This window comes from Mytilus trossulus, chromosome 1, assembly GCF_036588685.1.
Source record: "Mytilus trossulus isolate FHL-02 chromosome 1, PNRI_Mtr1.1.1.hap1, whole genome shotgun sequence".
Classification (NCBI taxonomy): domain Eukaryota; kingdom Metazoa; phylum Mollusca; class Bivalvia; order Mytilida; family Mytilidae; genus Mytilus; species Mytilus trossulus.
Genome location: NC_086373.1, coordinates 38,195,699 through 38,216,689, shown reverse-complemented (window position 1 = coordinate 38,216,689; position 20,991 = coordinate 38,195,699). Strand labels below are relative to the sequence as shown.

Sequence of the window (20,991 nt, the reverse complement as noted above, 5' to 3'; positions counted from 1 at the left end):
AATATAAACTAGAGGCTCTAAAGAGCCTGTGTCGCTCACCTTTGACTATGTGAATATTAAACAAAGGACACAGATGGATTCATGACAAAATTGTGTTTTGGTGATGGTGATGTGTTTGTAGATCTTACTTTACTGAACATTATTGCTGCTTACAATTATCTCTATCTATAATGAACTTTGCCCAGTAGTTACAGTGGAAAATGTTAGTAAAAATTTACAAATTTTATGAAATTTGTTAAAAATTTACTATAAAGGGCAATAACTCCTTAGGGGGTCAATTGACCATTTTGGTCATGTTGACCTATTTGTAAATCTTACTTTGCTGAACATTATTGCTGTTTACAGTTTATCTCTATCTATAATAATATTCAAGATAATAACCAAAAACAGAAAAATGTCCTTAAAATTACCAATTCAGGGGCAGCAACCTAAAAACAGGTTGTCCGATTCATCTGAAAATTTAATTGCAGATAGATCTTGACCAGATAAACAATTTTACTCCATGTGAGATTTGTTCTAAATGCTTTGATTTTGAGATATAAGCCAAAAACTGCATATAACCCCAATATTCTATTTTTAGCCATGGAGGCCATCTTGGTTGGTTGGCCAGGTAACCGGACACAAATTTTAAACTAGATATGATGATTGTGGCCAAGTTTGGTTAAATTTGGCTGAGTAGTTTCAGAGGAGAAGATTTTTTATAAAGTTTACCGACACCGGACGCCAAGTAATGAGAAAAGCTCACTTGACCTTTTAGGTCAGGTGTGCTAAAAAAGTTGTTCTTCAAGCTTTCTTTCGACAATTCTCATGCTTTATAAAATTGACTGATGATCTCTTTAAAGTGTGTCAATGTAAATGCTCTTTTGTTCCAACGTTGGAAAGTTCCGGGCGGAAAGAACTAACTAACCGAAAAGTTCCGGAGTAACTTATTAACTAGTTACTTTGTTCTTCCTCTGGTTTAAAAGTTCCACCGGAACAAAGTGACTAGTTGAAAAGTTCCAACTGAACATATCAACTAGTAAGAAAGTTCCTTTTTGCCAAATAAGTCAAAACAGGAACTAAAAAACTAGCCCAAAAGTTCCAATGGAACTTATCAACCAGTCACAAAGTTCCATTTGGAGAATTGATGCAAAGACCCACATGAGGAGGGGGTATTCTTCCCTCTCTTGAGGATACTATGAATACTAAATTTGCATGATCATGCAACTAATTCCGTTTTAAGTGAGCTATGATATACAACTTAAATTTTGCTGGGGGAGTTTGTTCTTCCCCCTCAGTATATCAAAATTTAAATACATTTTCATTATTTCCCCAAAAATAAAGTTCCATGCCCCTTTTTTTCATATTTGTCCCCAACATGCCCAAAGAAACCCCTTTCAGTGCGTTGGGTATTCTTGTAAATTAATGATTTGCTCTTAGGCAGCAACCATTTGATTTTCTGGGGGGGGGCTATGGTTTTTTTTGGAAAAAAAAGTTTGTTTCCAGTTTTTGGAGAAAAAAATAATTTGTTTTTGATTCTGAGAAAAAAAAATTGTTTGTTTCACCCTCAGCTGCGACTATATGTAATGCTAAAATCAAAAGAAAAAAATAGATTGTTTTTCACCGCAGGCGAAAAAAAAAAATTGTCAAGAAAAAAAACCATAGCCCCCCCCCCCCCCCCCAAAATTCAATTGGTTGCTGCCTTAGGCCGTGTTCACACCAAACGCCGTGTAGAGTAAACATGTTTACTATTAGTTTAGTGTAGTGTACACATGTTTCACATTACATTTGTTCACATCTATACATCTTGTTTAGCTACCTGTACATAAGATTTGTTCTCACTTGTAAACTATATGTCATTTAAATGTTCATTACGTAGAACTGAATTAAAAAAAGCGGTAAGGGAACAACCATTTGATTTCAAAAAGGGGGGGGGGGATGGGGATGGAAATATTCCGATCCCCAATTTGATAAAAAAAAAAATGGTCATACAGATGATAAAAAATATTCTGAATCAAGAGTTTCCAAATCCATTATAGTGTTAAATATTGAAAAAAAAAGTATTTGATCACCAGCATCGAAAAACTAGAGGCTCTAAAGAGCCTGTGTCGCTCACCTTGGTCTATGTGAATATTAAACAAAGGAAGCAGATTGAAAATTGACTACAAAGGTCAATAACTCCTACAGGGGTCAATTGACCATTTCGTTCATGTTGACTTATTTGTAGATCTTACTTTGCTGAACATTATTGCTGTTTACAGTTTACCTATATCTATAATAATATTCAATATAAAACAGCAAAATTTCCTTAAAATTACCAATTCAGGGGCCGCAACCCAAAAACAGGTTGTCCAATTCATCTGAAAATTTCAGGGCAGATAGATCTTGACCTGATTAACAATTTTACTTCATGTCAGATTTTCTCTAAATTATTTGGTTTTTGAGTTATAAGCCAAAAACTGCATTTTACCCCTATGTTCTATTTTAGCCGTGGCGGCCATCTTGGTTTGATGGCCAGGTCACCGGACACATTTTTTAAACAAGAAACCCCAAAGATGATTGTGGCCAAGTTTGGATCAATTTGGCACAGCAGTTTCAGAGAAGAAGATTTTAGTAAAAGATATATAAAATTTACGAAAAATGGTTAAAAATTGACTTTAAAGGGCAATAACTCCTAAAGAGGTCAACTGACCATTTTGGTCATGTTGACTTATTTGTAAATCTGACCTTGCTGAACATTATTGCTGTTTACAGTTTACCTATATCTATAATAATATTAAATATAATAACCAAAAACAGCAAAATTTCCTTAAAATTACCAATTCAGGGGCCGCAACCCAAAAACAGGTTGTCCAATTCATCTGAAAATTTCAGGGCAGATGAACTTCACCTGATTAACAATTTTACCCAATGTCAGATTTGCTCTAAATGCTTTGGTTTTTGAGTTATAAGCCAAAAACTGCATTTTACCCCTATGTTCTATTTATAGCCATGGCGGTCTTCTTGGTTAGTTGGCGGGGTCTCCGGACACAATTTTTAAACTAGATACCCCAATGATGATTGTGGCCAAGTTTCAAATAATTTGGCCCAGCAGTTTCAGAGGAGAAGATTTTTCTAAAAGATTACTAAGATTTACGAAAAATGGTTAAAAATTGACTATAAAGGGCAATAACTCCTAAAGGGGTCAACTGATCATTTTGGTCATGTTGACTTATTTGTAGATCTTACTTTGCTGAACATTATTGCTTTTTACAGTTTATCTCTATCTGAAATAATATTCAAGATAATAACCAAAAACAACAAAATTTCCTTAAAATTACGAATTCAGGGGCAGCAACCTAACAACGGAATGTCAGATTCATCTGAAAATTTCAGGGCAGATAGATCTTAACCTGATTAACAATATTACCCCATGTCAGATTTGCCCTAAATGCTTTGGTTTTTGAGTTATAAGCCAAAAACTGCATTTTACCCCTATGTTCTATTTATAGCCATGGCGGCCATCTTGGTTAGTTGGCGGGGTCACCGGACACAATTTTTAAACTAGATACCCCAATGATGATTGTGGTCAAGTTTGGTTAAATTTGACCCAGTAGTTTCAGAGGAGAAGATTTTTGTAAAAGTTAACGCCGGACGACGACGATGGACGACGACGCCGGACGCCGGACGCCAAGTGATGAGAAAAGTTCACTTGGCCCTTCGGGCCAGGTGAGCTAAAAAGTACAGGAATGCTGAAAATATTAACTTCTACTTTTTAGTGTAAATGAAACAAGAATGTGTCCATAGTACATGGATGCCCCACTCGCACTATCATTTTCTATGTTCATTGGACCCTGGAATTGGGGTCAAAACTTTAATTTGGAATTAAACTTAGAAAGATCATATTACAAAGAACATGTGTACTAAGTTTCAAGTTGATGTAACTTTAACTTCATCAAAAACTACCTTGACCAAAAACTTTAACCTGAACTTACACTATCATTTTCTATGTTCAGTGGACCATGAAATTGGGGTCAAAACTATAATTTGGCATTAAAATTAGAAAGATCATATCATTGGGAACATGTGTACTTAATTTCAAGTTGATTGGACTTCAACTTTTCAAAAACTACCTTGACTAAGAACTTTAACCTGAAGCGAACGGACGCACAGACCAGAAAACATAGTGCCCCTCTACTATCGTAGGTGGGGCATAAAAATGCACCAAAGAATTTCTAAATTCTACTGTTTTTTTACCTGTATCATTCCACCATCATTAGGATTTCTGAAAGCCAGGATACTCAACATGGAGTAGAGTTTTCTTATCTGCATAACTGATAAATTATCTAAGTAATCTAAAACACCCTGAAATAAATATTTGTTATAAGTACGGATATCTGTAAAATGAACCATCAAAGTTTCTAATACCCGAGAAAAAACCGAAACAGACTCGCCTCTAAAAAGATGTAAATGGCTCTTAAACTGATTAACATTCTGAAGAAACATATTTTCTGTCATGATTATTTAGTAGGATGTATTAATGTTTTTGTGAGCCATTCCTTCTTTTTACAACTATTTATTGCACTCATACTTGTCTGATATTAATGTTTCAGTGCTCCTTCACATCTTTCCTTTTGGTATAGATGCCATGATTGATTGATTGGTGTTTAATGCCACATTAATTGTTATTGTGCTTTCTTCGTGGCAATCAGTTTTATTGGTATAGGAAGTTGTGCCCAGAGAGAACCATTCACCTTCGGTAGGTAAACAAACAATCCTAGTAAATTAAGATTGGAGTCGTGAGCACCTGCCATGTGCAGGATATGAACTAATAACCTCAGAGTTGACAGATTAGTGATACAGTACATCTAGGCCTTCTAAATGCCATGAAGGAAGGATGATACTCATATAATTAGTATAATATTTAAGGATGTAACTTACAAAATTCACACTAAATATATTTTCAATTGAAAAAGTTGTATCATAGATATATTTAAAAGTTAATGACATGACGGGTGTCAAATGATCATATAAGTTCACACTAGCTCTTGGTCAAGATAATTTACCTTTACAAATATTGCAAATGGTGCCATCTTTGTGAGATAATGTTCCACCAGATCAGACAGAATATCTAATGAATGGTCGATTTCGCTTTCAAATCCACTGCCAATATGTGTCACCAGGTTTCCTACTATTTCCTGTAAAAAAAAATTTTTTAAGTTTTAAAGATTGAAACCTGTCTAAACTTTTGAACCTGGACATACAATGAATACATAACAAGGTAGACAGATCACCTGTCTTATCCAAATAAATTTCATTTTTTGTGAAGTGTGTAATACGTAATGAAATTTACAGACTGACTAACATACGAGGAGCCTAAAACATAACATCAACTTCAAGAGTTTTTTTTTTTAAGTAATGAATCTGATACAGTAGACTTCACCTAATCGGATATCGGTTAACGAATATATCGGCTATTGTAATATTATTTCAAAACACCAAACCATTCCCTATACATTTCAGTCAAAATACATCGGATAATTGAATACCGGTTATTAGAATATATCGGCTAATTGGATAGGAATATTCATGAAAAATGTGTGAAAACCATGTACAATCGAATATTTTAAAATAATTTCATATTTTTCTTGACAGGAAATGAAGCCGGAAGTTGCGCCATTACGAAGTTTAAGAAAACTTCAGTACAGAAATGTTTCATTTTATTAATAAAACGACCTTTTATAGTCAAATAAAACATGTTTTTTCTTGTTGTCTTGTTTATTTTATGAATCTGATATTATATTTTGCCTAAGATGTGTTTGTTATGTGTTTATCCAAATGTGATCGTTATCATTTACTTCACAAACAAGGACACGACAGAAATAATAAACTGTGCATGATGTTCATCAATATTTATTAAATATGAATGAAAAGTACCTCTTCCTCAACAATTTATTAAAATATATATAAAAGTCCCGTGTAAAAATAAGGAATCGTGTGTCAATAGCATATCCCAGGTGAAATAGAATTATGTAACTTGTACACACGTAGGCCATTTTCCTAATTTACATAATATTCAGCCTTTTATTTTGAACCACGACAGATAAGATAGAAAAGAAAATTAATTTTACTCATCTTGATGTCCAATTTTATAATAATAAAAGTAGTTGTATTACTTGAAATTGGAAATGTATTTCATAAATAAACAAGAGGCTCTCAGGAGCCTGAATCGCTCACCTTAATTCTTTTGGTTAAATCTCTCATTAATGATTATTTTGGCTTTTCAATTTATTCAAATATTCTTTGGATCGCCCTATTTTCTTCAAAAGCCAAAAAAAAAAATCATTTTCTTCTATGTTCTATTTTAGCCATAGGAGCTATGTCCAATTTTATAATAATAAAAGTAGTTGTATTACTTGAAATTGGAAATGTATTTCATAAATAAACAAGAGGCTCTCAGGAGCCTGAATCGCTCACCTTAATTCTTTTGGTTAAATCTCTCATTAATGATTATTTTGGCTTTTCAATTTATTTAAATATTCTTTGGATCGCCCTATTTTCTTCAAAAGCCAAAAAAAAAAATCATTTTCTTCTATGTTCTATTTTAGCCATAGGAGCTATGTTTCTTGACATACAAGGAAATAAAATATAAAATTTATACTAGATACTCTGAAACTCATTTAGCCTAAGTTTGGCTGAAATTGATACAGCAGTTTCAAAGGAGAAGATTTTTTAAAGTAAGTCAACATGATGAACAAATTGTGAAAAAAGTCTTTAAAGTGCAATAACTCCTTAAAGGGTCAATTGACAATTTTGGTCAAATTGACTTATTTGAAGATCTTACTTTGCTGAACATTATTGCTGTTTACAGTTTATCTCTTATCTATAATAATATTCAAGATAATAAACAAAAAAAGCAAAATTTCCTTAAAATTATCAATTCAGGGGCAGCAACCCAACAACAGGTTGTCTGATTCATCTGAAAATTTCAGGGCAGATAGATCTTGACCTGATAAACAATATTATCTTGTCAGATTTGCTCTAAATGCTTTGGTTTTTGAGTTATAAGCCAAAAACTGCATTTGACCCCTATGTTCTATTTTTAGCAATGGCGACCATGTTTGTTGATAGATCAAAACTTCGGATACAATTTATAAACTAGATACCCTAAGGAACATTCATTTAAAGTTTGGAAGTATTTGGCCCAGTAGTTTCAGAGGAGAAGATTTTTGTAAAAGATTACTAAGATTTACGAAAAATGGTTAAAAATTGACTATAAAGAGCAATAACTCCTAAAGGGGTCAACTGACCATTTCGGTCATGTTGACTTATTTGTAAATCTGACTTTGCTGAACATTATTGCTGTTTACAGTTTATCTCTATCTATAATAATATTCAAGATAATAACCAAAAAACAGCAAAATTTCCTTAAAATTACCAATTCAGGGGCAGCAACCCAACAACAGATTGTCCGATTTGTCTGAAAATTACAGGGCAGATAGATCTTGATTTGATAAACAATATTACCCCCTGTCAGATTTGCTCTAAATGCTTTGGTTTTTGAGTTATAAGCGAAAAACTGCATTTGACCCCTATGTTCTATTTTTAGCAATGGCGACCATGCTTGTTGATAGATCAAAACTTCGGATACAATTTATAAACTAGATACCCTAAGGAACATTCAGTTAAAGTTTGGAAGTATTTGGCCCAGTAGTTTCAGAGGAGAAGATTCTTGAAATAGTTTAAGACGACAGACGACAATGGACGACGACAGACAACGGACGACGACGGACACCAAGTGATGGCATAAGCTCACTTGGCCCTTCGGGCCAGGTGAGCTAAAAACTGTAGAAAATAAGATCCGAGTTCGATCAACTTCTTAAGCTATTAATAGATTTACCTGTGGCCTACTTCCGAGAATTCATAGTTATTTTTAGCTTTTACCTGTTTAAACACACAAATGAAACAAATCACGCAAAAACAACAAGTCTCATTATTTAAGAGGTACATATTTTATTCTGATAATCAACACATAATTTAAAAATCAACAGACTGACAGATAAACAAAATACATTATAATCAACTGATCGATCTATTACTCAATCAACCGAATTATCCGAACTTTTACCTGAAAAAAACATTGAGATTAGTTACAAATTTCCATTAATATAATAGCTATTGGTATCTTAGGGTTGTCTGTCAATTTTGAAAAAAAACTTGGAGGAATATACGTTCATCGGCTAATTGAATATATCGGACAATCAGATATTTTTAGCTGACATTTTGGGTATCCGATTGGCCAGAGTCTACTGTACTGGAAAAACAAGTTACTGAATTTCAGTACTGCCCTGTTTTATGCATTCATAGCCTTTGTTAATAATGACAGCACAGCAAAATCATTTGTTCAGTGGATTCATTTATTTCTATGGGTACCAATTTTCGTGAATTGAGGAACACTTGCATTTTCATGTAAATTTGATTTATTGGTTTTTCCCAAGTCTGCATATAACCTTATAAATAATTTGTAATTTGATGAACATTTGTTTTCATGAATTACCTGTACCCACTTGATGATATTGACAAAAATTGGTATCCAAAGAATAATAATGAAAGCGCAGTACTGCAAATTCAGAAATTAATGTGAGGTTTTTCATTATTGCGAAAAATGCGAGAGTTGTAAACGCAATAATTTTCCCTCGTATTTTGAACTATTTTATATGGATTAAACAGGATTTTTCTAAAAATCAAAAAAAATTAAAATCGCATTTTTAAAGTCTAAAATGACAACATTGCAATAATAAATGCACGCAATAATTTCTGAATTTACTGTAATTATAAATCACAGTATAAGTTTCTAAATGACAAAATTTCAACAGTATCATTTTTATAACTTACCTGTTGACAAAATGAATCAAATGCTACAAAAGCTTTTGTGTATAATGTACATGCTATATACGACACTGCTGGTTCTGGTGATCTCAACAGTACTTCTGCTAAGGATAAAATGGAGGGGAAAAACTCTCTAAGCACCTAAAATAAGGCAAATACATGTAGTGTCAACACTTAGCTAAACAAATTTGAAATGCATTCAATAAGAACACCAAAGTCTGTCCAATAAATCTATTATTTTCTTGTAAACTAACACATGTATAAAAAAGAAGATGTGGTATGATTGCCAATGAGACAACTATCCACAAAAGACCAAAATGACACAAACATTGACAACTATAGGTCACCGTACAGCCTTCAACAATGAGCAAAGCCCATACCACATAGTCAGCTATAGCATATATTATGTTAATTCATATATTTTCCAATGCTATATCTGAGAATTATTTGTGTTATTTCAGTTTCTGGAATTACTGGCATTTTATACTATTCCAGACCAGTTATTTTTTTTTTTATTATCAATGCTTAATCACTTGTTAATTATATTTTATTAATAAAATATTGATCTTAACATGCAATTTCAATTTACAGGTACAAAAATATCATGCAAGAAGATATCAGACAGGAACAAAACAATATTTATATGTACCCTTATTTTGACTATTTTATTTATTGTGTCTGCTTAGTAAACGCATCAATGTAGATATAACAGAATTTGATGAGACTGTCATTAAAGTGAGAGGGCTAGCGCTATAAAACCAGGTTTAATTTATCATTTTCTACATTTGAAAATGCTGTACCAAGTCAGGAATATGACAGTTCTTGTCCATTCGTCTTTGATGCGTTTTGTTATTTGATTTTGCCATGTGATTATGGACTTTCCCAATTGATTTTCCTCTAAGTTCAGTATTTTTGTGATTTTACTTTTTTCTCTCCTTTCACTTCAAATATTTAAAACACAAAGCAAGTGTTTATAATTTGACAATTTATCCTGAGCAGACAGAGAAATATTATAAATCATAAAATGAAGAAGTAGAACCTATAGTTGGCTGAAAGTTTGGTTATTTTGGCAACAGCTTTTATTCACAATTACAGTGTAAAAACTAAGTAAATATTATGTTAATGTCCTATGCATTTTAAATACCCGGTATACCATAAGGTTTATATTCACAAAGAAATGCTGACTTGCAAAACTAGAGGCTCTAAAGAGCCTGTGTCGCTCACCTTGGTCTATGTGAATATTAAACAAAGGAAGCAGATGGATTCATGACAAAATTGTGTTTTGGTGATGGTGATGTGTTTGTACATCTTACTTTACTTAACAGTCTTGCTGCTTACAATTATCTCTATCTATAATGAACTTGGCCCAGTAGTTTCAGTGGAATATGTTAATAAAAATTTACAAATTTTATGAAAATTGTTAAAAATTGACTATAAAGGACAATAACTCCTTAGGGGGTCAATTGACCATTTCGGTCATGTTGACTTATTTGTAAATCTTACTTTGCTGAACAGTATTGCTGTTTACAGTTTATCTCTATCTATAATAATATTCAATTAACCAAAAACAGCAAAATTTCCTTAAAATTACCAATTCAGGGGCAGCAACCCAACAACAGATTGTCCGATTTGTCTGAAAATTACAGGGCAGATAGATCTTGATTTGATAAACAATTTAACCCCCTGTCAGATTTGCTCTAAATGCTTTGGTTTTTGAGTTATAAGCCAAAAACTGCATTTTACCCCTATGTTCCATTTTTAGCCATGGCGGCCATATTGGTTGGTTGACCGGTGTCATATGGTATTTTGAACCCCCTAAAAATTGAACCCGGGGTCAAAATACCATGCGGTAAAATGACCCCGGGGTCATTATACCGCATGGTATTTTGACCCCGGGGTCATTTTTCACATATGGTATTTTGAACCCCCCTGCGGTATATTGAACCCCCCTGTTTTTGAGAAATAGTATTGCAGATAATCTAATTTACAATTTATTGACTATTATTTTTTTTTAATTTGAGGTTCTCAGTAGGGGGGTTCAATATACCGCAGGGGGGGGGGGGGTCAAAATACCATGGCTATGTAAAATTTAGCAAAATATCTTTTCCAGCATGTTAAATGCATATGAACTACTTATTGAAGTATTATTGCTATGTTAAGGAGTTTGAATAGCAAGAACTTTTGAACTTAAAGGTTTATGGTAGGGGGTTCAATATACTGCAGGGGGGTCAAAATACCGTGGCTTAGTAAAATTTTCAAAATATCTTTTCCAGTATGTTAAATACATATAAACTACTTATTGAAATATTATTACTATGTTAAGGAGTTAGAACAGCAAGAATTTTGGAACTTTACAGTCTATGGTAGGGGGTTCAATATACCGCAGGGGGTCAAAATACCATGGAAATTATTTTTTTTCAAAATATCTTTTCCAGCATGTTAAATACATACAAACTACTTATTGAAGTATTATTGCTATGTTAAGGAGTTAGAATAGCAAGAACTTTTGAACTTAAAGGTTTATGGTAGGGGGTTCAATATACTGCAGGGGGGTCAAAATACCGTGGCTTAGTAAAATTTTCAAAGTGTGTATGTATTTAACATACTGGAAACGATATTTTGAAAATTTTACTTAGCCATGGTATTTTGACCCCCCTGCGGTATATTGAACCCCCTACCATAAACCTTAAATTTCAAAAATTCATGCTATTCTAACACCTTAACATAGTGATAATACTCCTATAAGTAGTTTGTATGTATTTAACATGCTGGAAAAGATATTTTGAAAGAAAAAAAAATTCAAAGGTATTTTGACCCCCCTGCGGTATATTGAACCCCCTACCATAGACCTTATAGTTCAAAAATTCTTGCTATTCGAACTCCTTAACATCGTAATAATACTTCAATAAGTAGTAAGTATGTATTTAACCATGTTTGAAAAGATATTAGGAAAAAAAATAATTTCCATGGTAATTTGACCCCCCTGTGGTATATTGAACCCCTACCATAGACCTTAAAGTTCAAAACTTCTAGCTATTCAAACTCCTTAACATAGTTATGATACTCCAACAAGTAGTATTTATGTTATTAACATACTGGAAAAAATATTTTGAAAATTTTACTAAGCCACGGTATTTTGACCCCCCTGCAGTATATTGAACCCCTTACCATAGACCTTAAAGTTCAAAAAATCTTGCTATTCTAACTCCTTAACATAGTTATAATACTTCAATAAGTAGTTTGTATGTATTTAACATGCTTGAAAAGATATTAGGAGAAAAAATAATTTCCATGGTATTTTGACCCCCCTACCATAGACCTTCAATTTCAAAAATTCTAGCTATTCAAACTCCTTCACATAGTTATAATACTCCAATTTGTAGTTTGAATGAATTTCACTTGCTTGAAAAGATATTTTGAAGAAAAAAAAATGTCCATAGTATTTTGACCCCCCTCCCCCTTCCATGGTATATTGAACCCCTCCTATAGACCTTCAAATTAACAAAATCCAGCTATTCTCAATCCTGAACATAGTAATTATACTCCAATAAGTAGTTTGTATGCATGTATTTAAAACTGCAAAAGATATTTTGAAGAAAAAAAAAATTCCATGGTATTTTGACCCCACTGAGGTATATTGAACCCCTACTATAGACCTTGAATTTCAAAAATTCAAGCTATTCTAACTCCTTAACATAGTAATAATACTCTTATAAGAAGTGTGTATGTATTCAACATACTGGAAAAGATATTTTGATAATTTTATTTTGCCATGGTATTTTGACCCCCTGCGGTATATTGAACCCCCTACCATAGACCTTCAATTTCAAAAATTTTAGCTATTCTCAATCCTTAACATAGTAATAATACTCCTATAAGTAATTTGTATGTATTCAACATGCTGGAAAAGATATGGTATTTTGACCCCCCTGCGGTATATTGAACCCCCTACCATAGACCTTAAAGTTCAAAAAATTTTGCTATTCTAACTCCTTAACATAGTAATAATAGTTTGTATGTATTTAACATGCTTGAAAAGATATTAGGAAAAAAATAATTTCCATGGTAATTTGACCCCCCTGCGGTATATTGAACCCCTACCATAGACCTTAAAGTTCAAAACTTCTAGCTATTCAAACTCCTTAACATAGTTATAATACTGGAACAAGTAGTCTGTATGTTATTAAAACACTGGAAAAGATATTTTGAAAATTTTACTAAGCCATGGTATTTTGACCCCCCTGCAGTATATTGAACCCCCTACCATAGACCTTCAATTTCAAAAATTCAAGCTATTCTAACTCCGTTACATAGTTGTTATACTCCAATTTGTTGTTTGAATGCATTTAACTTGCTTGAAAAGATATTTTAAAGAAGAAAACAAATTCCATTGTATTTTGACCCCCTCCCCCTTCCATGGTATATTGAACCCTCTACCATAGACCTTAAATTTCAAAAATTCTAGCTATTCAAACTCCTTAACATAGTAATTATACTCCTATAAGTAGTTCATATGCATGTATTTAAAACTGGAAAAGATATTTTGAAAAAAAATAATTTCCATGTTATTTTGACCCCCCTACCATGGTATATTGAACCCCCTACTATACATCTAGAGACCTTTAATGTTAAAATTTCTTGCTACTGTAACTCCTTTACATATTTATTATACTCCAATAAGTAGTTTGTATTTATTTTATTAGCTTGAAAAGATATTTTGAAAATTTTACTTTTTTAGATTAACTTAGCCATGGTAATTTGACCCCCTCCCCCTTTTTTACCATGGAGAATTAAAACTTAAGTCTACCATTCTATATAAATATTTTAAATTCCAAAGAATTAAAGTGTCCAAGCTACATGGTCTAGTTTTAATGCTTTAAGAAGTTTTTTGAATGAAATTGTGTTGGTTAAGATTTCAGAGCACTTATACCAAGCAAATATTTTTCTTTTGACCAATCATTGAAAATTGACCTCCCCCTCTTGTATCAATGATTTTTAATATCTGATTAGCTTTTATATAATGTTAAATGTTTTATTAATCATCTAGAATGAAAAAAACTGGGGGGTTCAATTTACCATGGGGGTTCAATTTTCCATACAGGGGGTTCAATTTACCATGGGGGGGTTCAATTTACCATAGCGGTATTTTGACCCCGGGGTCATTTTACCATGGGGTTCAAAATACCATATGACACCGGGTCACGCCACACATTTTTTAAACTAGATACCCCAAAGATGATTGTTGCCAAGTTTACATTAATTTGGCCAAGTAGTTTCAGAGAAGAAGATTTTTGAAAAAGATAACTAAGATTTACAAAAAATAATTAAAAATTGACTATAAAGGGCAATGACTCCTGAAGGAGGCAACTGACCATTTCGGTCATGTTGACTTATTTGTAAATCTTACTTTGCTGAACATTATTGCTGTTAACAGTTTATCTCTATCTATAATAATATTCAAGATAATAACCAAAAACATCAATATCTCATTAAAATTACAAATTCAGGGGCAGCAACCCAACAATGGGTTGTTCGATTCGTCTGAAAATTTCAGGCCAGATAGATCTTCACCTTATAATCAATGTTATACCATGTCAGATTTGCTCTGAATGCTTTGATTTTTTAGTTATAAGCCAAAAACTGCATTTTACCCCTATGTTCTATTTTTAGCCGTGGCGGCCATCTTGGTTGGTTGACCGGGTCACACCACACATTTTTTAAACTAGATACCCCAATGATGATTGTGGCCACGTTTGGTTTAATTTGGCCAAGTAGTTTCAGAGGAGAAGATTTTTGAAAAAGATAACTAAGATTTACAAAAAATAATTAAAAATTGACTATAAAGGGCAATGACTCCTGAAGGAGGCAACTGACCATTTCGGTCATGTTGACTTGTTTGTAAATCTTACTTTGCTGAACATTATTGCTGTGAACAGTTTATCTCTATCTATAATAATATTCAAGATAATAACCAAAAACATCAAAATCTCCTTAAAAATACAAATTCAGGGGCAGCAACCCAACAACGGGATGTTCGATTAGTCTGAAAATTTGAGGGCAGATAGATCTTCACCTTATGAACAATTTTACCCCATGTCAGATTTGCTCTAAATGGTTTGGTTTTTGAGTTATAAGCCAAAAACTGCATTTTACCCCTATGTTCTATTTTTAGCCGTGGCGGCCATCTTGGTTGGTTGACCTGGTTATGCCACACATTTTTTAAACTAGATACCCCAAAGATGATTGTGGCCAAGTTTGGTTAAATTTGGCCAAGTAGTTTCAGAGGAGAAGATTTTTGTAAAAGCTAACGACGCCGGACACGACGCCGGACGCCAAGTGATGGGAAAAGCTCACTTGGCCCTTTGGGCCAGGTGAGCTAAAAAGGGAAAAACTAAACATTATGAATACTGTGATCATGACTACGTCTTCATTTTAAACATGTTACCTCATTATGATTTGTAAAGATATCTTGAAGTAGAACCTCTGTTATACCACCAGCCCTGATTTTGTTTCTGACAAGACTTTCTACTGGTTTCTTCCTGTTTGTACTGTGTAGAATCAGTAATAAGAATATGTCGATCACTTTATGGTCACCTGGCTGTTTTATTCCATCTATTGCCTAAAAGAGTTAAAACTTATATTTCAATTGATGAGATCATTTATCTGGTGAATTCAAATTGACAATATAAACCCTGAAACCAAATTTCAGAAATCCTTGTATTGTAGATCTTGAGAAAAATGTGACGAAAATTGTCAACTTGGCCATCATGTCTAAAATGATACAAGTGTTTGGTAAACAGGAATTTGTTAAGTGATTATTCTGAAAACGCATCACACAGTATAACTGACTTATGTAAGCCCTGAAACCAAATTTCAGAAATCCTGGTGGTAAAGTAGTTCCTGAGAAAAATGAATCAAAAATATAAATGGGACGGACGGACTGACGGATGGATAGACAGAGGTAAAACAGTATACCCCAACTTTTTAAAAGCGGGGGTTTAACAATTTTATCAAGAATTTTAAATGTCTCCAGATTTATTATGACAATTTTTTTAATTTTTTTTCTAAACAAACCTTAACACAAGCTTCTGCCACACATTTCTGGAACCTTATACTAGATTTAATGGCATCCAAGGTCAAAGCTTCTGCTCCCCTGTTCACATCACCACTTATTCTCTGTAATCTGAAAAATTATCAGGTCATATAAGTCCAATTCAGCTTCAAAATCACCTCCATTTAGAAAAATTGCTATTGTGATATTTGATTAATGGATTTATATTGATACAGGGAACCAGAAGTAGGAAAACTGACAATCCAAGAAGATTACGTTTGGAGTCAAGCGCACCTTACATGTGTCGTTTTGAACTCACAACCTCAGTTTTGTCAAGCTACTGATTCAGTTGTTGGACTGCTTAGACCAATAATCTGTTTTAAATCTTACATCAAATTTGCAATTCGTTTGACTTTAAATTTGGGGTTACCGTGTACCCATTAAATCTACAAAAATTGATATCCAACAAATAATAACAGTATACTCAAAGATTCTTAAATTTTCTTAATATATGAAGAAAATGCTGTGAAAATTTTTCAGATAACAATAGATGCAGAAATAGAATGTGGATTTAAAAATAAACTTAAATAAATCTGTATTCCTTCCAAATGAAACTGATATCTTTAAATAGATTGGTGCTGCTTCTTTATAGTGCATATATTATAATCAATCTGAATAAATCTACCTTTTATCCCTGTTCCTCTGTACAGACTGGTGAGGAGTAGATGATATTGGAGGTCTAAAAGTTGTACTAAAATCCAAGTTAGCTCGTATTTCTGACACAACCTTGAAATAAACAAAAGATTATACAGCTGTATACTGAGGATTCTTTTATTTTCATGGATTAAGGAAAATTTATATAATTACGTGGTTTTGCTGAAGTCTGCATAAAAACCTATAGAAAATTTAATTTAAACATATTTATTTATAGTGGATTGGGAAACAAGTTTTGCAACTTATATTAATCCCTTTCCACTTTGCGGGTGCGAGTGCTGCCTTGTAGCGGCATTAGCCTACTCTTTTTCGAAATCTACAAGGGTGTCTTTAACGTGCAAGAGATGTGGCTCTCTCTTAACACGGGCCAGCCATTTATCGTCCCTGTCCGACGGACTATCATCGTTTCCTCAAGACCATACTTGCAAATGGTGTCAAGGGAGAGCCGAAAATTGGGTTCCTGAAATTTTTATCCTAAACGGGAATCGAACCAGGAACCTTTGTGTTAGTAGTCCGATGCACTAACCACTACACCACGGCTATAGAAAATTCGTCGTTCGTTCAACATTTAACTTATCCTGAACCCACGAAATCCTCATAAGTTGGTATCCAACAAATAATAATGAATCCACAGTAACATAAATCTAGTCATGCTCAAGTATGTTTTGTTGCTTTAGTCAGTTTAGATTTTATATTACTTTGAAATTTGGTTGATAGCAAAAAGTTTCTAGATTTTATGCAGGGCTCACGCTACCAGGCGACTTGGGCGAAGAAGTCGCTTTCCCGACCGTCACTTCGCTTTCCCAGACCTCCAAAAGCGAAGACAAGTCGCCCTGTTGTTTACGATACTCGCTTTCAGTCGCTTCCGTCATCGGACATTTTCAATTTTTACCAAGTTGATGAAAAATCAACTTTTTATTAATAATTAAAGAAATTTAGACATAAACAAATAATTATCTTATGGAATGAGGTTGAAGCATCGTTTTTGCAGTGTGTAGCAAAGTTATTTGATAAAAGTACAACTTTTTATCACTTCGTGCACTTCCGAAAGTTCCCGTGCTTGTTACTCGAAAACGTACATCAACCTAACTTTCGGCTGCAAAATAAGTTTGTTACTTCATTTAAACTTGATAAAAGTTGCCCCTAGTAAATGTTCAATCCATTTATTGCATTAAAAACGTAATGATCCTTTCCAAATAACTTGTCAAACATCGTATATTTTTGTAAATTTTCTTGCAACCGTCCGCCATTGTCCGATTTCTAAACTACAGATCGGAAACGGATCAACTATGACCGAAATCCGTATTTTTACAAAAATTACTACGGACGCATGGATGGAACAGCTGACAGGAGAATATTGATCCCAAAAGGAAAAATTACGCATTCCAAACGCATTAAAAGACTTTTGGTTACATCTAAACAAACTCATCATTGATTGGTGTATATAATTCCCTATAATTTATATGGATTGTTGTAAACTATTGTAAAGTTGCTTAACTCTTAGATTATTACACTAAACCAATATATTATGGTCCAGCTTACCTTTAAATATCTTTTGATGAGAAACACTGATTTCATACACAAGATAGTTTGTAATAAAATTGTAATTGATATATTATAAATTCTTTACCTTTTAAAATTTTTTTTTTTATTTTAGTGCTAGACAATTAGTTGGTAGTTTCTCACAAGGACCTAAAGTAAAATTAAAACAACTTTTAATTTGAAATGTTACTTTAATTGAATACTCAGATATGAATTGACAATATATAAAAAGAACATTATTTACAAATGACTGTTTATACTACAGTAAAATCAAAATATTGTAGCGCACCGCGCGAATGAGCACTTCTCTTTCAAATCTCACCACTTCTCCCTATAATTCTGAAGTAGTGTGAGCCCTGTTTATGATTACAAAATACTTTTCTTGATAAACTCTCAAGATTCAGAAATGCTCAAATATAAACATTTGAAAGACAGGAATGTGTACATGTGTAAAAATGTTAGGAGTTAATACAACCAAAATAGACCTGAAAAATATTCAAATTCATCTAAGGTCAACTTTGCCGTAGAGAATTGGAACCTTTGCTTCTCAATATATTCTTACTTGATCAACAAGGAATTTTAGAGTTGTATGTTATAAATCATGTCAGTACCAATGCAAGGACTACTGAGCTGATGATACCCTTGGGGACTGAACAATCCACCAATATGTTACAGTGCCAGTAAATAAAAATAACACTTCATAATTTATTAGAGTCTTAAGCATTTTTCTGAATGTACCATAATTAGGAAAGCTCAAATCTTCGCATTTGAAAGCCAGGTATGAATATAAATATGTAGAATCATTAGGAGATATATTCAGCTATGGTCAACTTTTCCTTAGCAATCTTAGCTTCTTAATTGTTTATATTTTCCCTTCTAGGCTGCATGAGCATCTAGTTCTGATAAGCTCATACAACTTCATAATACATTTACTTTTAAGTAAAATAAAAAACATTCTGTAAGAAACAAATGAGGACATCTGTGTATAAAATAAATATGTAAAAATGATAAGTCACAGCGATTCTCTAGATTTCAGTTATAATTAAAATTTACTTTATGTTCAGTTAAAACCAAAAAGAGAAATTGAAAAATGAAAAGGAGAACATCTGACCAATTAAAGTACCCATTTTCTGGGTAAGAAACTGTTAAAATATAATTTTCTTGGTATGCATACCCTTGAGTGTCAAGACGAAGAGTAACAAACATGAGGACAAAGAATTGTTTGAATCTGATACCACTGAGTGACGGTAACTAATTGTTATACTTTATACCTCTACTGCATCTTGATTATTGACTGACTGTAGTAAAAACTTTATAATGACTGGGAGTTCTTCTACTTCTGCAGAGTGAAGTGTCTTTAAAACTGTTCCTCTGACCTGAAACAGAAAATACATATTAAAAGATTTTTACTATTTAAAAGCATTGAACATACTATGATTCCATACTATTTCCAACAAAAAGTTTTAAAAACAAGAATGTGTCCAAAGTACACAGATGCCCCAAGAAGATCATACCATAGGGAACATGTGTACTAAGTTTCAAGTTGAGTGGACTTCAACTTCATCATAAACTACCTTGACAAAAAACTTTAACCTGAAACTCCCACTTTCATTTTCTATGTTCAGTGGAATGTGAAATTGGGGTCAAAAGTCTAATTTGGCTCTATAATTAGAAAGATCATATCATAAGAAACATGTGTACTGAATTTCAAGTTGGACTTAAGCTTCATCAAAAACTACCTTGACCAAAAACGGACAAACGGACGAACGATCAGACAGACAGACCAGAAAACATAATGGCCCTCTACTGTCGTAGGTGGGGCATGCATTTTAAAAATGAACTTTAACCATTCTTTCATGTTTTCTATGCAAGAATCATTTTAAACTGAATTATCATTATGTCACCTTTATGAAATTTTATTTGGCACTTCAACTGATCAGAATTTGGCATAAAACATGCAGTATGTCCTCAGCTCACGTTACTGGTAATTAGTTTCTCAAGAACTTTTTTTGCCCTTAAAACACACACAGTGTCAAACAAGTGAAACTGCGAGCTACTGCTCACTGATGATACCCCCGCCGCAAGTGGATAATATTAATAGTGTAAAAATATGCAAGTGTTCGGTAAACAGGAAGTTGTCGAGTGATGAATCTGAAAACGCATCACACCGTATAGCTGACTTATATAAATCCTGAAACCAAATTTCAGAAATCCTTGTATTGTAGTTCCTGAGAAAAATGTGACGAAAATTTTCAACTTGGCTATCATGTGTAAAATCATACAAGTGTTCGGTAAACAGGAAGTTGTTGAGTGATGAATCTGAAAACGCATCACACAGTAAAGCTGACTTATATAAATCGTGAAACCAAATTTCAGAAATCCTTGTATTGTAGTTCCTGAGAAAAATGTGACGAAAATTTTCAACTTGGCTATCATGTGTAAAATCATACAAGTGTTTGGTAAACAGGAAGTTGTCGAGTGATGAATCTAAAAACGCATCACACGGTAAAGCTAACTTATATAAATCCTGAAAATAAATTTCAGAAATCCTTGTATTGTAGTTCCTGAGAAAAATGTGACAAAAATTTTCAATTTGGCTATCATGTGTAAAATCATACAAGTGTTCGGTAAACAGGAAGTTGTCAAGTGATGAATCTGAAAACACATCACACGGTATGGCTGACATATATAAATGTTGATACCAAATTACAGAATGGGTGGATGTGTAGTTCCTGAGAAAAATGTGTTGAAAGTTTTGTGGGACGGACTGACTGATGGACTGATGGACAGACTGACAGACGTACGGACTGACAGACAGAGGTAAAACAGTATACCCC

The 20,991-nt window shown here is 33.2% G+C and overlaps 1 protein-coding gene across 6 annotated transcripts in view; it reads right to left on the bottom strand.

Moving 5' to 3' along the window:
- The window catches only part of LOC134723721 (Fanconi anemia group D2 protein-like), a 114,800-nt gene that overhangs the window by 51,846 nt on the left and 41,963 nt on the right, over nucleotides 1–20,991 (bottom strand). For all 6 annotated transcript variants that reach the window (XM_063587308.1, XM_063587292.1, XM_063587274.1 and 3 more), the window contains exons 11-17: nucleotides 19,426–19,530; nucleotides 16,584–16,684; nucleotides 15,922–16,030; nucleotides 15,293–15,466; nucleotides 8,854–8,988; nucleotides 5,025–5,156; nucleotides 4,216–4,323 (exon numbers count right to left, since the gene is read on the bottom strand). In XM_063587308.1, coding sequence (XP_063443378.1) covers nucleotides 4,216–4,323; nucleotides 5,025–5,156; nucleotides 8,854–8,988; nucleotides 15,293–15,466; nucleotides 15,922–16,030; nucleotides 16,584–16,684; nucleotides 19,426–19,530 — 864 coding nt within the window. The remainder of the gene's footprint in view (nucleotides 1–4,215; nucleotides 4,324–5,024; nucleotides 5,157–8,853; nucleotides 8,989–15,292; nucleotides 15,467–15,921; nucleotides 16,031–16,583; nucleotides 16,685–19,425; nucleotides 19,531–20,991) is intronic.